At 42.8% G+C, this 14,373-nt stretch overlaps 1 protein-coding gene across 2 annotated transcripts in view; it reads right to left on the bottom strand.

Moving 5' to 3' along the window:
• LACTBL1 (lactamase beta like 1) overlaps positions 1–14,373 on the bottom strand; it is a 23,383-nt gene extending 9,010 nt beyond the window's left edge. The window contains exons 1-7 of one of the 2 annotated variants that reach the window (XM_083802386.1): positions 14,251–14,373; positions 13,545–13,632; positions 10,222–10,366; positions 9,058–9,167; positions 5,502–5,659; positions 4,298–4,545; positions 2,346–2,451 (exon numbers count right to left, since the gene is read on the bottom strand). In XM_083802386.1, coding sequence (XP_083658512.1) covers positions 2,346–2,451; positions 4,298–4,545; positions 5,502–5,659; positions 9,058–9,167; positions 10,222–10,366; positions 13,545–13,589 — 812 coding nt within the window. In that variant the 5' untranslated portion in view covers positions 13,590–13,632; positions 14,251–14,373. The other variant, XM_083802387.1, reaches the window with a different exon arrangement.

Below are 14,373 nucleotides of genomic sequence, written 5' to 3'. Positions count from 1 at the left end.
CCCTAGTCAGTATATATACCCAGGGTAGTCCTGTCCCCAGTGCAGAGTCCATCAGTTGCTCTTGTTGAATGTCATGCTGTTGGTGACTGCCCAGCCCTCTAATTTGTCAAGATCTCCCTGCAAGGCCTCTCCACCCTCCAGGCAGTCAGCAGCTCCAAATTTAGTATCATCTGCAACCCTTTTATTACACATTTGAGTCCTCTGTGCAGATCACATGTAACAATTTCTTACCCTTCTCGAAAACTAGGACATTTGCAATCTTCCAGTTGACAGAGACCTCTCCAGACTCCCAAGACCATTGAAAAATAATTCAGAGAGGTCTCGTGATGGCATCATGCAGCTTTCTGAGTACCCTGGGATGAATCCCATTGGGCCCCATAGACTCATGCATCCATCTGGAGCAGCAAATTCTGCATAAGTTTGGAGTTGGCTGGGAATTTATCGTTTCCACGTCACAGTCCTCCAACTCAGCGCATCTGGGGTCCCAGGGCTTGTCATCGGTGTTGAAGATAGAGGCAAAGAAGGCATTAAGTGCCTCTGCCTTGTCTACATTCTTATTTGTGAGGTGACCATCCTCATCAAGTAATGGTCCAGCGTTTTCTCTGGTCCTCCTTTTGCTGTTAACACACTTTAAAAAGCCCTTTTTGTTGCCCCCCACAGTACTGGCCATCTTCAACTGTAATTGAGCTTTGGTCGCATTAATTTTCTCCATACAAGGCGAACAGAATCTCCATAGTCCTCCTGTGACGCCTGACCTTGTTTCCAGTGTCCATAGACTTTCTTTTTGCGCCTAAGCTCTAGAAAAAAATCCAAGCTCAGCTAAGACAGACTTCTGCCCCTCTTGCTTGACTTCTGACACTTTGGAATTACCTGCTCCTGCTCTTTTAAAGATGACTCTTAAAAAGTGACCAGCACGGATAGATCCCAATACCTTCAAAAGCAGATATCCAGGGGACCTTACACCTACTTCCTTGAGCAGCTTGAAATCTGCTGTACCCGCATTCAGGGTTGATGTTTTGCTGGCAGTTTTCCTTGTATCATCAAAGATTTAAACTCAATTACTTCATGGTCACTGAATGGCCAAGATGGCCACTAATTGCGACCTCAGTCACAAGACCCTCTCTGTTTACAAGCAACAAATTAAGCAGGACACCTTTCCTAGTTGGCTTCCTTAGTACTTATACCAAGAAGTTATCTCCAGTGTGTTTTAGGAATTTCCTGGACCTGTTTGTATCAGCTTTGTGGTATTCCCAGTTAACATCTAGGAAGTTGAGGTCACCCATATGGACAAGGTCAGATGATCTAGAGATATCCCTTAATACCTCATAGAATAATTCATTATCGTCCTCATCCTGGTGTGATAGAAAACTCAGTTTTCCATAGCAATGATTATAAATTTCCTTTCGAAAGAATGATATGTTAGCTGTGAGTATATCCAGGAAGAGTGACACAGAGTTAAAATAAACAATACATGAAGTAATAAGGGGTTCAGATACTGTGAGTGGATGTCCTCATGTATCTTAATGGTGAGCATGATACATAGATACCAATGCAGATAACTTTTCTATCTGGTACTCAGGTCTTAAAAGGTACATATATTCTAACCTCCTACATGATATTGGACAGAACTCTACACAAGGTTGCCACGACCAAACTATTAATTTGTTTTCAGAAAGAGTTTTCTAAGCTTACAGGCTTCATGTGATGTAGAATCCTTAATAACCCTAAGCTAATTATTTCTGAATATAATTGAATTAAGAACATATATATTTCAGAATTATATTTCAGAATATAATTTGAATCACTAAAAATTTTGCAGACTTTGATTCTTTTTTAAGTCTAAATCTTTTCCCTTATCCACTGCCCATTAGCTCTTTTTCATAAGTTTGATTGTTTGACTGCAGTTCAGATAACAGAGTTTTAACAGACTACAGAAATTGTTAACAACTGTTAGTAGAATTTATAATAAGAGATGTGCAAATTTCTACAGACATAGCATAACTTTCAGTAAAATCTATGACAGTTTAAATTCACTGGTTTAACTTGCCTGGTCACATGTGAAAATCTGTACCTTTCACACTTTAAGGCTCATTGGACCTAAGTATATTGATTTAATTTGCCCCATCTAGTCTTCTCGCTCAGGCTCTATACTCAATCAAAAAAGAACCTGGCACCTCTAAAAGTAACTCTTTCCAACCTAAGACAAGTGTGTTTGCAGATGGGTAAACTGAATCTCCTTCTAGGAATAGTTGTCTTTTTCTATGGGCCATGGAGTCTATAGGTGAGATTAATGTCAGTATGGAACATGAACCCAAACCAAAAGCCCATCAGTGAATACATCTGACCTGGTTCCAGGATCAGCGACCAAGATATCATCTTTCAGGAGAGCCAGAGCATCTTGTGTATTGCCTTTCCACAGCAGGCTGGTAGATCGCAGCTTCCTGGGCAGACCTGTACCATGGAGAAGAAACATCCCACAATTTGACACCAGTTATGGTCCAATGCTCTGGTTTGGTTGGGAGAGAGTTTATTTTCTTCATTGTAGCTGGTATGGTGCTGTGTTTTGGATTCAACATAAAAATAGTCCCTTCCCTTCCCAACCCAAGAGATTTCCAGCTTTCTTTCTTTTGCCCTTCTAATTCTCTTCTGTGATACAGCTGGGAAAAGCACTGGGAATGTGTGGGAAGGGTGAGCAAGTGGCTCTGTGCTGCTTAGCTGTCTGCTGGGGTTAAACCACAATATCCAGGAAATGTTGAATCTGGTGAAGAGCAATCAAAAGGCAAGATTCAATGGCAAGATGGAAACAGTAATGATGCAGATATGAACAAAGCAAATGTGCTGCAAGAACCTGGTCGTGCTGGACTGCAAGCCACAAAATTCAAGTCATAGACCACTGAATCTGGGTAATGTAATTCCTGCCCCAACACTAACTCTGGACCATTACATTCAGCAAAAATACCTTGGTGAATAAAATAGAAACTACCCAGGTGTATTTTGGAAGTGAAGGACATATTGGCTGCCAGGGAAATCCCTGTCTGTATTTCCACATGATTATTCCCTTGCCTATGAAGTTTAAAACAATTTTTAAACAGATCCTTTAAACAGATTTTTGTTCTTCATGCCATTCTACAGAAGACTTGATCTCTGAAAAATTCCATTGCGTGAGCTTGAGATGCAAGACACCAGATGAGAGGGAACTGCAGCAAGGCAGGGAGCTGCAGCCCCAGCACAGTCTACTCCTGTAAGTAGCAGCCAGACTGGCTTTGGGCACTCCTAAGAGCCAGATAGAACCAGGCAGAGTTGGTGCTCCTCAAGACATAATTAGGATGGCTAGAGCAACATCACCATGGCCAGGAGCTGGGCAGCCTTGTGCAAAGGCCTTCCTTTCAGTCTCCTACTGCTACAGGCCACTTTGTGTTTTCTGTCTTTTAAACAGATATATTTCCAGACTTCAGTCTAATTAGTCCTTGGAAAACCCTTATTTGGCTGGCTTCAGGTGATGCTCTGCTCTGTATTGAGGTACTGCAATTTGCCTACAGATTATTTTAATCTCAGGTCCTAATTTAGGTTATTTATTCCAATCTGCAATAATGCAAGTTCTACAGAGTTCAGTGAAACTGCTGCAGAAGATCTCAGCATGGTGTCTTTGATCAGTGAATTCTGGAATCCCCAAGTCAAGTATTAAAAACTTTATTTCAAGAGGACCTTTATCTCCCGGGTCCTGTGAAATCTTTCCACCTTAACGTTAGATTTTCCCAGGTATGAAAGTAGCAGCAGATTAATAGTCTCCTGCCAGCAAGTACAAAGCTATTAATAGCTCAGGAATCCCAGATCAGAAAGCACACTGACAGCTAAATTTAGCTCAGCAATCTAGGTCTATCTGATCAAAGTAGAAATGTTTGGTGCCACTTTGACCCTCAACTCTACATCTCAGAAAAATAAGAGCACTCCGGGCTGGAGTACAAAAACTGTTATGCAATCTGAGACTGATTTCAGGTCAGGCTACAGCGCTGAAATAAATATATATTCATCTTGTATGGGAAAAACAATTCCCCCGCCCACAATGCAGCTTGGCCCCTTTCTGAACAGGTGGCCTGGAGGAGTTTCCATTAATCACTTCATGAAGCTCCTGACAGCTTGATTCCAAGGGTCTTTCCTGACCTCTGAGAAGTGCAGAGCCCATACTGGTAAATGGCCTAAAGAGCTGCCTTTTTTATCCCTGACATATGATCTGTTGTCTCTGTGGTCTCTTTCAAGTGGCACGGTGGTCTGCAGACAGCAAGCAGGGATGCCTCACCTGAGAGCTGGCTGGCCATTCTGCGCAAGGTAACAGGAGATGGCTTAAGTGATGTTGAGCCTTTTTCCAAAAAAATCAGCCCATCTGCTGTATATCTCTGTTCTGATGCCTTGAACCTTCCCAGAGGATTTTTAATGGCAAAGTTCTGGACATAACGTTCCAAAGGGTCATCCAGAGATGTGACTTTCCCTTCTTCCCACATCTTGTACAACATAATGGTTGGAAAGATCTTGGATACACTGGCAATTCTGTTAAGTAACAAACATTTATAGATGTATTGAGAAACCCATGAAACAAAACAACAGATGCTCAGTACGAGCAGTACTCAGTACCAAACTGACCCACTGCCTGTAGACTTACATGCCAATACCTCTATTAATTCAGAACAGAATGGCTAACATGCTGGAAAGTAGGTCAGGTTAATAACCTTAACTCTGGCCTTCATGGTCTGCTATTCAACATTCTGGAGTAGTCTGCACAGGATGGAGGCTTTTTTGAATGTTTTGGCAAAAGAACATATTTTAACTGCACTCTTCATTTGAATTGCTTATGCTGAATTATGTGGTTTCTTTTGTTCAGTCTACGTGTCCACTGTGTAAAAGACATGTGGTGCTCATTCTTGTGGTATCTATGATGTTTACATGATTAAATGCAACCCCAGTAGTGCATTGGACTACAGAACTTTCCTCTGCACAGCTTTTGAACCACTCTGCCCCAAGCATGTAGCACTGCATGGGGTTGTTGTGGCCAAAGTGCAGGACCCGTCACTTAGCCATGTTGAACCTCATCCCATCAGCCTCTGCCCATCGACCCAACTTGCTCAGGTCCCTCTGCAGGGCCTTCCCACCCTCTGGCAGATTGACATGTCCCCCCAACTTGGTGTCATCTGCAAACTTACTGAGGGCGCACTAAATTCCCTCATCCAAGTCATCAATAAAGATATTGAAAAGGATGGGCCCCAACAGCGACCCCTGGGGAAAACCACTCGTGACAGAACAGAGTCAAATTTGGAAAAGGTCTTCTGGAACAAATAGCACGAGGTCCTCTATGCAGGGATTATATTATGATACAGGGAGTGTGTGTGTGTGTGTGTATCTGTTAATCACAGCTACTAAAACTTTTCAAAATTGTTCACTTTGAGGATAACGTTTGATAGCATGCAACCCGTATGTTTCATATATAACACAGTAGAAACAGGTCTCACCTGTAAATAGTATACTCGTTGGGCACCACTGAGGAGGGATCTGAGCCATTCTTCTTTCCAAAGTTGCCCGTCCACAGTACAGTGTCATTGTAGATAACAATGGCAGACATGGCCGGGAGACCAGAGCTATGAATCTTTTGCCGCAGCATCATATCTACCTGGAAAATGATATGAAATGACAAATATCCAAATGAAGAGTCTTATAATGCATATACTGTGTAACAGGCATAGCTAGATACAGAAAATCAGCCCTACTTACTATCAAGCAACTGAGAGTATACATAGCCTGGTGATTTTTCAAATGTGTTTTGCCAAAAGAATATATTTTATCTGTCCTGTTCCTTTGAATTGCTTATGCTGAATCATGCAGTTTCTTTCTTCAAGTCTACACATCCACTGTTTAGAGGAATGTGGTGCTCATTCTGATAATATCTATGATGTTTATATGATTTTAAAAAATGCTGAAACTCTAAAAATTGCAATTTCTTTCTTCTTAAATTTTATGGTGCACCTGTTATTTACACTAATATATAGGTTCAAATATGTATGAGAAAAAGATCCAGACCTTTCAAATAGCCCATGATACTTCACATGCCATCAAACATGCTAGAGCTAAAAGTATTGTTGAAACTACACTCAGAGGAACAGTACTGAACACAGAAGGCTGTGATTGCTTTTTGCTTCCTATTGTTCCAGGGTTATATAGACTTAATCAGCCACTGTGCTCCCCCCACCTCCTACAAAGAGAATGCATTACTCTTTTATGACTTTCTCAGAACTGTCATAGAATCATTAAGTTTGGAAAAGACCTCCAAGATCATCTGTTCCAGCCATCTGCCTACCACCAATATTGCCCACTAAACCAATTCCCTACACAACATGTTCAACCTTTCCTTAAACACCCCCAGGGATAGTGACTCCACCACCTCCCTGGGCAACCCTTTCCAATGCCTGACCACTCTTTCTGAGAAGAAATTTCTCCTAGTTTCCAACTTAAACCTCCCCTAGCACAACAGAATCACAGAACGGTTAAGATTCAAAACTGGTAGCAAAAGGCTCAGGCACTCCCTGGAGCCGGAGACCTGAACAGCTGCAATTCTTGGGAGGCATTTGGTCTGGGTTTCCACAGTCTTTTTGGCAAGAGCTTTCTGCCTGGCGGACACCATGGCTAGATTTGTTGTCTGCGAGGCAGACATCGGGTGTGATGGTCTCCTGAGAGGGGAGGGATACTCTGCCCATCCTGTTTGCCCTGCCTGAGCAACCTTCTGCTCAAACTGCCATGCCATGCTTTGTGTGCCGCCCTCCCTACAGACTGTCATTGTACAACAGAGCCTCATCAGCTGCCCTCGTGAAGGCTACCAGGTCCTCGTGGCTCCCTCAGCTGCCACGAGAGGCCTTGATGTAGGGAACCCACTGTATGCTGTGATCCCCTGCTCTGCTGCAGACCGTGTCTGCCCCAGAGCCAGTCACTCGGTGAGTATGATGTCATCATCACACATAAGTTATCTTTTACATGGAATGGTTAAAGATGAAAGAAATGGCCTTTCTTTCAAGCCCAGTGTTTGAGACAAGAAAGCCCAAGCCCAGTCATATCCTCAGAACCTCCTCTCTGGATGAGCAGGTAAGGTACACTGACAACCAGCAGTGGAAATTAGCACCAGGAATAGAGGTAGAAAAACCAGAGCATCCCAGGGAGACGCAAGAGCTCAGACAGGCTTCAATGCTGAGACCAACTCCTACCACTACTCTGGGGACATCCTACCACATGACACTGAATATCAACATTGAGAACAGTGCTTGCTGCCCTCCCCACCTCAGTTTTAAAAGCACTGTTCGCATTCATGAATTTACAACTCCAGGCCTTGGGGAGTCAGTACTAATAATCCCATACACGGTCAGAAAAGAAAAAAGAATGGCTTAGTAGTCAGTGCTGTGGCCTCAGTATTAGGCTGAGCAGGCTCAGTTTTCATGCTCAAGCTATTCCTGTTCTGGCAGTGAGTTCTTAGTCAAGGTAAGGCTTGTTATCTCAGATAAGGCAAGACCTTTAATTTGGTTCAAGCAATCATAAACCTAGGCAGAACCTGAGATGATCCGAAGACAATCTTTAGGCTATGGTGTCTAAGCCCCTTCCAATATCTATGTCTTCCTATATATTTAGTAATCAGGTTCTCTGTGCTTTATTTAATTTACAAAGTAGGAATAGTTTCACTAGTCTGTTTCAAAGAAGTTATGAAGTGTTTGGATACCTTATTTCTGAGGAGGATATAGAAGGGAGGTTTGGTGACTCATGGTCACTTGGTGTCCTACAACCTCTCTGACTTAGTTCTAATTGAATAATAAAATACCTCTCTATAATAACATCAGAGACAACACTAGAGACTTCATAAAATTGAATGTGAAGTGATAGCAATTGAAATTCAGTGTAGACAAACTGATGTGCATGTAAGAAAACAACCCTAACCACACATACACAGAGATGGGCAATGAGCTGATTGTTAGCACTTGGGAACAAGACCTTGGGTCTATGATGGATGTTCCTATGAAAACATTTGCTCAGTGCTCTGTGACAGAAAAAGAGATAAAGCAAATATTAGCTATTATTAGAGATGCAACAAAAAATAGAACAGAAAACAGTACTTTGTCATTGTATAAATCCCTGATCCAATTGCACCTTGAATGCTGTCTAGGGTTCTGATTTCCTGCATCTCCACAAGAGTATGCTAGAACTGGAAAGTACTCAAAGAAGAATGAAAACAGCAATCACATCTGTGGGACAGCTTCCTCATTATGACTAATTAAGCTAGGACTCTGCAGCCTGGAAAAAGAGACAAATGGAAGACTATATCATATAATCAGGGTCTACAAAATCAGGCATGTCCTGTCAAAGCATGGTTGTCCTTACACTTCATACAGTCAAGGAAATGCTACATTATTTCCTCATTTCAAATAGAGCCTACTAGAATTTCAAACAGCACTACAATGTCAGAGAAAACATATCATACTGAGAAAAAACAGGTCTCTCCTTCATTCAGATGCAGGTTTCCTTCCCCTTCCCTACCCCCTTCCTCTTCCCCTTTCCCTTTTCCTCCACTCCTTTTCTGAAGTTAGCTACAAGAGCTTTTTGATTTTTAAATGGTGGCATGTAAGAAAGCCAGTACAGCAATAAAATCAGGAAGTGATGGTCACTGGCTAATAGGCACTAGTTACATGAGTCAGCTGCTTCCCAGGACATGAATGATGCCTTGACAAGATGCCAAGAACAAGAGCAGCTATCATTTCTGCTGATGGATGCTCACCAGAACTTCTGATGGACAAGTAATAATATCAATTCATCATAACTTATTATTTGGTTAAGTTAACTGCCTATGGACCTGTTCTGTATGGTCAGTGAAGGAGTTTTATATACCCATTTGTAGATTCATGTGATATACATTTTCTCTGTCCCCTACCTCCTTCCTCAGTGATGCTCAGGGGCAAAATACATAGTGGCTCCTATGCACCCTTCAGAACAACAGTCATGAAATATGTCTCCCCCAGTTCCCTTCTCCTCACAGACCTTCTCCAATGCATCCTTCAGAATGGGGATTGGGTGGTCCAGTGGTACTGGTTCCGGATAGCGGGGGCACATCTGCACAGCTTCTGATCTTACTTCCATCACAGACGGGTCTGGAAAACAGTTCACAGATAGTACACATGACTTGAATAGACATACCGAAAATCATAGAATCATTGAGAATCTCTAACCTCATCCGACAGTCGGCACTAGCTTTATTGACTGCATTGTCCAAAGCTGAAAGACACTTCTGCACAGAAAAAGAGAATCTGGAATTGTTTCTATCTTGGATACTACAGGACGTGAAAAGATCATTGTGCTCTGTTATTGCTCATTCCAATGTGATATATATAGTACATGGAACAAACAGGATCTGCAAAAGGCTGCAACTGACTCTGCAACCTGGAAGAGTAAGAGGCTGGGTCTACAAAACACCGTGGAGGCTATTTGTTACTGGATTTAGAAGCAGTAAAAGTGCCATGTCACTGTCTAGAGCTGGGTCTGTGTTTGGGTTCAGGAGGACAGTGTTGTCCCATGCATATTTTAACCTCAGAAAGTGGTAGAAGTGAATTGTAAGTGCCACCCAAAATTGAATACAATTTCAATGGTTAATAGAATACATTTATATCAACTAGTGTATTTGCTGTCTTCTGAATTAACTGTATCCTGCATGGTCCAGAGACATATCTTAAATTTGAGGGGGCAAGCAAAGATCTTTTTATTCAGTGTAGCATGTAGTATGAACTTGGGACTTAACCAGTTCAAAGATCTAAGATCAGAGGAATAGGATAGGAAGCAAATCCATCAGATGAACTACATGGTAAGGTGTGAAACAGAATCCATTCTAAATTGGAGTAATGTTTATATTAAGATGCCAAAAAAAAAGGGGGGGGGGGGAAGGCATGTGAAAAAAAATGTCTTTTCCTTGGTATATCACTTAATCTACGTTGAAGTCAGAAGTATTGGCAAATCCATCCATGAGCTAGATTTTCTTCTGATCATGAGCTCCTCTGGACACCAGAAGAGTTAAATAGCATCCCATCAACCCAATTTTCTGTTCTTGCACCAATCAGCATGTGGTAAATCTGGGTGCTGTCAGCTCTTTGGGAAAAAATGTCCACAGTGAAAAAGGCCTTTTATTGGTCAGGTTTAAAGCTGTTTACTCACTGGGATCCACCCTGGGGAGGCTGTACTGCCACAGGAAGCAGCCTGTCATAGCTACAGACAGCAGAAAGAAGAAGATGGCCAACACATGAATCCATTTCACTTCCATAACAATGAACTTGAGGAGGCCCCGGCTGCTGGATGCCTGCTGTAAGCAGAAAAGATATCATTTCAGAGTAAAAGAGAGAGGAAAATGGTCTCTCATGCATGCCAGTGAGGTGAAAGAGGCACACTACATCAAACAATAATGCTACTGCAGGGACATGGACTAATCCCAGTACTCTTATGACACCTAGCTGGGCATTCTAGACCACATTGTAATTATTGTAATCTGTAATTAGAACCAGAGGTGACAACTTGTCTCTCACTGAGCTTTTCAAGACATTACCCTCCTCACCTTTTTGGCCTTACTGATTCTCATAGAAGAACACCACCCACACACCAGCTGATAAATTGCCTTTTTCCATTCCTGCAGGTGAATTTCATCAGCCCAGACTGGCAGTATTATTTTTCAGAGCTCTCATTTCATACCTTCTCAACCACCTCAACTTATTCCTGTCTATCTATTCCACCCCACCCCCAGCGCCGTTTTTGCAGAGTCCAGCATCTGTTCTTGGCAGCCACCAGCCAGATACAGCTTTTATAAAAGAATGATATATATTTCACCACGTACCATGAATGATAGAACTTTTTGACTTTCTATTTTGCATGTGTAATTCCCTTTATATCATTTATATTCCATAATCTTGACATTTTCAAATGTCATGTTTTGGAAAAATGGCTAATATTTTAGGTTGATGCAGATCTCACAATACTGGAGACCATCAAGGTTGGGGAGACCACCATATAAATGTTAAAGAAAAACAGTGAACAGATGACAAGTGATTAGGTCCTTAAGCATGAACTCTGCTCTTTCACTTACTGTAAGAAATCAATAGGTTGCGTTTGAAAGCTTGGTGATTAATGTTATATAACAAATGGCCTGCCATTTACATCCAATACTTTTTTTTTTTTGTGTGTGAATTACAGGATAGTTCATGCAAGAGTTTCTGCAGTCAACTGAGCCTTGTCACTTACAACAAGGTAAACTGTAGAGCCACTGCCAGACTTGCACATGGCTTTGTGGCTCTGTAAGGATCCTTCTGGGGGATCTAGACCCTGATGAAACTCTGGGTTGCAGTTTTGGGTTGCAAATGTGGCATACTTTCTGTACAAGAACAGAAGGATGCCACAGTTACTTCTGAAGGCCCTTAGCCAATTCAGGCATTATTACATACATTTTGAAGGTGCAACGTACTCCAGGTTCTTCCATAACATCATCAAGACTTCAAGGATGGCTTAAGACTATACAGGTTCCTGCAGACCCACTCAGCTGATAGACCCACTCAAGCCTTAGCCTGACACAGCACACATGCAGTCCATATTCTAGATATCAGGCTAAGTCACATATGTTCCTAGACAGAGGAATCTGTTTGGACACCAAAAAGAGCTTCGCTTAGATATAAACAATCTAAAACAGTTGGAACTAGGTCCTGTCCAACCCAAGCTGTTCTACAATTCATAGAGTGCCTTATCAGGCTCTGAGGAGAAGCCTGCATAATGATATCTCTTTAACCATCCTCACACTGACAGGCTTCAGTTTATGTTGGAGGATGTTTCCTAGAGCTGCAATGAGACGCTGCTTTCCTGCAGTAAGGAGTTGGATAAAACCCTCTTTCCCCTGGAGTAGTCGTGGGGTGATTTCCTTGAATTTATCTCCATCAAAATAAGGTGATTTCACCACCAATCTGCAGTTTCTCAGATGATTTTTCTGCCTTTTTCCCTGCTTCACTGAGAAATCCTGATTTCTGGGTCTAAGAGCACAAAAGGAAAAGATTTTCTGACACATACCTCATCTCACAAACGGCAGGCTCCCCAGACCACTAACTGAGGGCCCAAAGATACTGACATTGAACTCTCATCCATTAGTCTAAACTCTTTTTTTTTTTTTCCTCCTTGTGGATGAAATGCTATGAAACCATGGCAATACTATGAAATTACAGGCATGGATATCTCTTCTGTCCACGGGGCACCAAATACACAAAAGTGCAACTCTAAGTGTGAGGAATATTCCTCATCCTGAGAGGAAGAACTACTTTCCCAGCCATCTTTCAGGAAAAAATATTCTTACTGCTATTTCCCTGTACCTGTAAGACAGGCAGACAAAAAGGTGGATAGATACCTGCAAACAGACTCTTCACATTTCCCACTCCCAAGATCTGTCTGATCTCACCTCTCTTTTACTTTTTTTTTTTTTTTCCATCTCACATACATTGCTCAATGATCTGCATTGCTAATCGCATAACCACAACAAGGCAGGGCGAGTGAGGGTACCAAGCACTTAGACACATGCAAATGACTTCAAATACATATGGAAACAAGATCACCCAGCTTCTCAAAGTTAAGTTTGGTGCATGCTCCATTTTTTCCCCTGAGCTCTGAAAACTTATGATGGAGGGGAAGGAATGGGAGTTGCACACAGACTCAGCTATACAGTAACTGCCCTCTCCCCATGCTCATCTAGTCCCAGCACATACCATCACCAGAAGCTCTCTCAGTCCCAGAGGATGTTGTCGGGCATCTCAGTGTGTGTGTGCCATAACAAATCCAGACTGTCTGATCTCAGCCCCAGTAGAGGTGAAGCAGAGCTCCTTGCCATGCTCCTAAATGCAGCTGCTTGTCAGACAGGCACTGCTCAGTTACTCCAGCTGAAGTAGCCTTTGCTCCATGATGTTTCTGCTCCAGGTTTACCTGTCCATTTGACCCATTCAGACCCTCCAGAAAGTGCTGCTGATCTCCCCGGGGCAAGGAGATTAAGCAACAGGGACAGAATGGAATTTGCTCTCAGAAAAGTGCCTGAGAGAGATTGAATGTTAATTCTCTCTAATGCTTCCCTGCCATGTGTGTGAGTCACAGCTGAAACCATGAGGGCTTCACAATCTATTTATAGCAGCTTCATCTCCTTGGGGCAGAACAGGAAGCGATTAACTCATGAGATGGACAGCCCCTGACTTGCTCCAGCCAGCAGTCCCCGGGCAGGCTTGGGAGGGGGCAGGCTGAGCTGTTTGCAGGAAAGGGAGGTAGAGAAGCTTAAGCCAGGAGCTCAGGTGCTCTCTGGACTTAACGCTGAACAGTATTCTATAGTTCCCCTGCAGTGATAAACAAGAGAGTCATGTCCAGCTAACAGGCTTACTAGATGTAGATGTGGCTGGTGTTTTCCTTCCCGTTAGCTGCTGGAGACTCTGAAGGAGAGCGGAATGTTGTGATTTGCGTGAGGTAAGCCTTACCCGCAGCTGTAACCCATCCATGGCTGTTGAGAATTCTCTTCTCATCCCCTGTGCTGTCCGTCTCCACAAACAAAAGACTCATAAAACCCTGTGATGAAGGGAAAATAAAGGTTAGTGCAGTGTAAAAAAAAAATAAATAAATAAAAAAAAAGGAGTTGGAACCAGGAGGAAAGCCCCATCAAGGAAAGCCCAGTCAAGGAAAGCTCTTCTGCTAGCACAGAGTAACAAAGCAGGATCAGCAGAGCGACAGGGAGGGACTGGTTTTGGATAGGGATATAAACCAAAGCCCAGTCCACAGTAATGCCTTCTCTCTCTCTAGCTCTTGTTTGGCAGGATCTTGAATTCAGTGCAAGAGCTGGACTCAAGCTCTGTGACTCGCCAGTAGCAAAACCATCCTCATCCCACCTCCCAAACACAATGAATTGGAGCTTTGAGACCTTTAGGGCTGACACAATTCCTTTGTGCCTGCTCAGCAGGGTCCTTTCAGTGCTCTCTCCACCTTCTCAGCCATGCTTCCTCTTACAGTCCCTGAAGACCTGAAGCCCCTACTTAGTTTTGGGAATCACAAACACAGACAAGAAACCGTATCACAGATTTGGAAGTGCTGCGATAATAGCATGGCTGTTGCCCCCCACAAGCTCCCTCTTGCCTTGATACCTGTCAGCAGCAATTCAATAGGCAAAACCCCCCATGTCAGAGCTCTTACCAATCTTGCTGCTGTCCTCTGGGTTCCAATGATGATGAATTTGGAGTTCCAGATGTTAAGAGCATCTGGAGCACTAATCCCAACAATCAGCCTCCCTGAACACAGATTATTTATTGGCCATGC

Source organism: Anser anser (assembly GCF_964211835.1).
Source record: "Anser anser genome assembly, chromosome: 17".
In the NCBI taxonomy this organism is placed as follows: domain Eukaryota; kingdom Metazoa; phylum Chordata; class Aves; order Anseriformes; family Anatidae; genus Anser; species Anser anser.
Note: the sequence above shows the minus strand (reverse complement) of the source record. Positions and strands in the feature narration are given on the sequence as shown.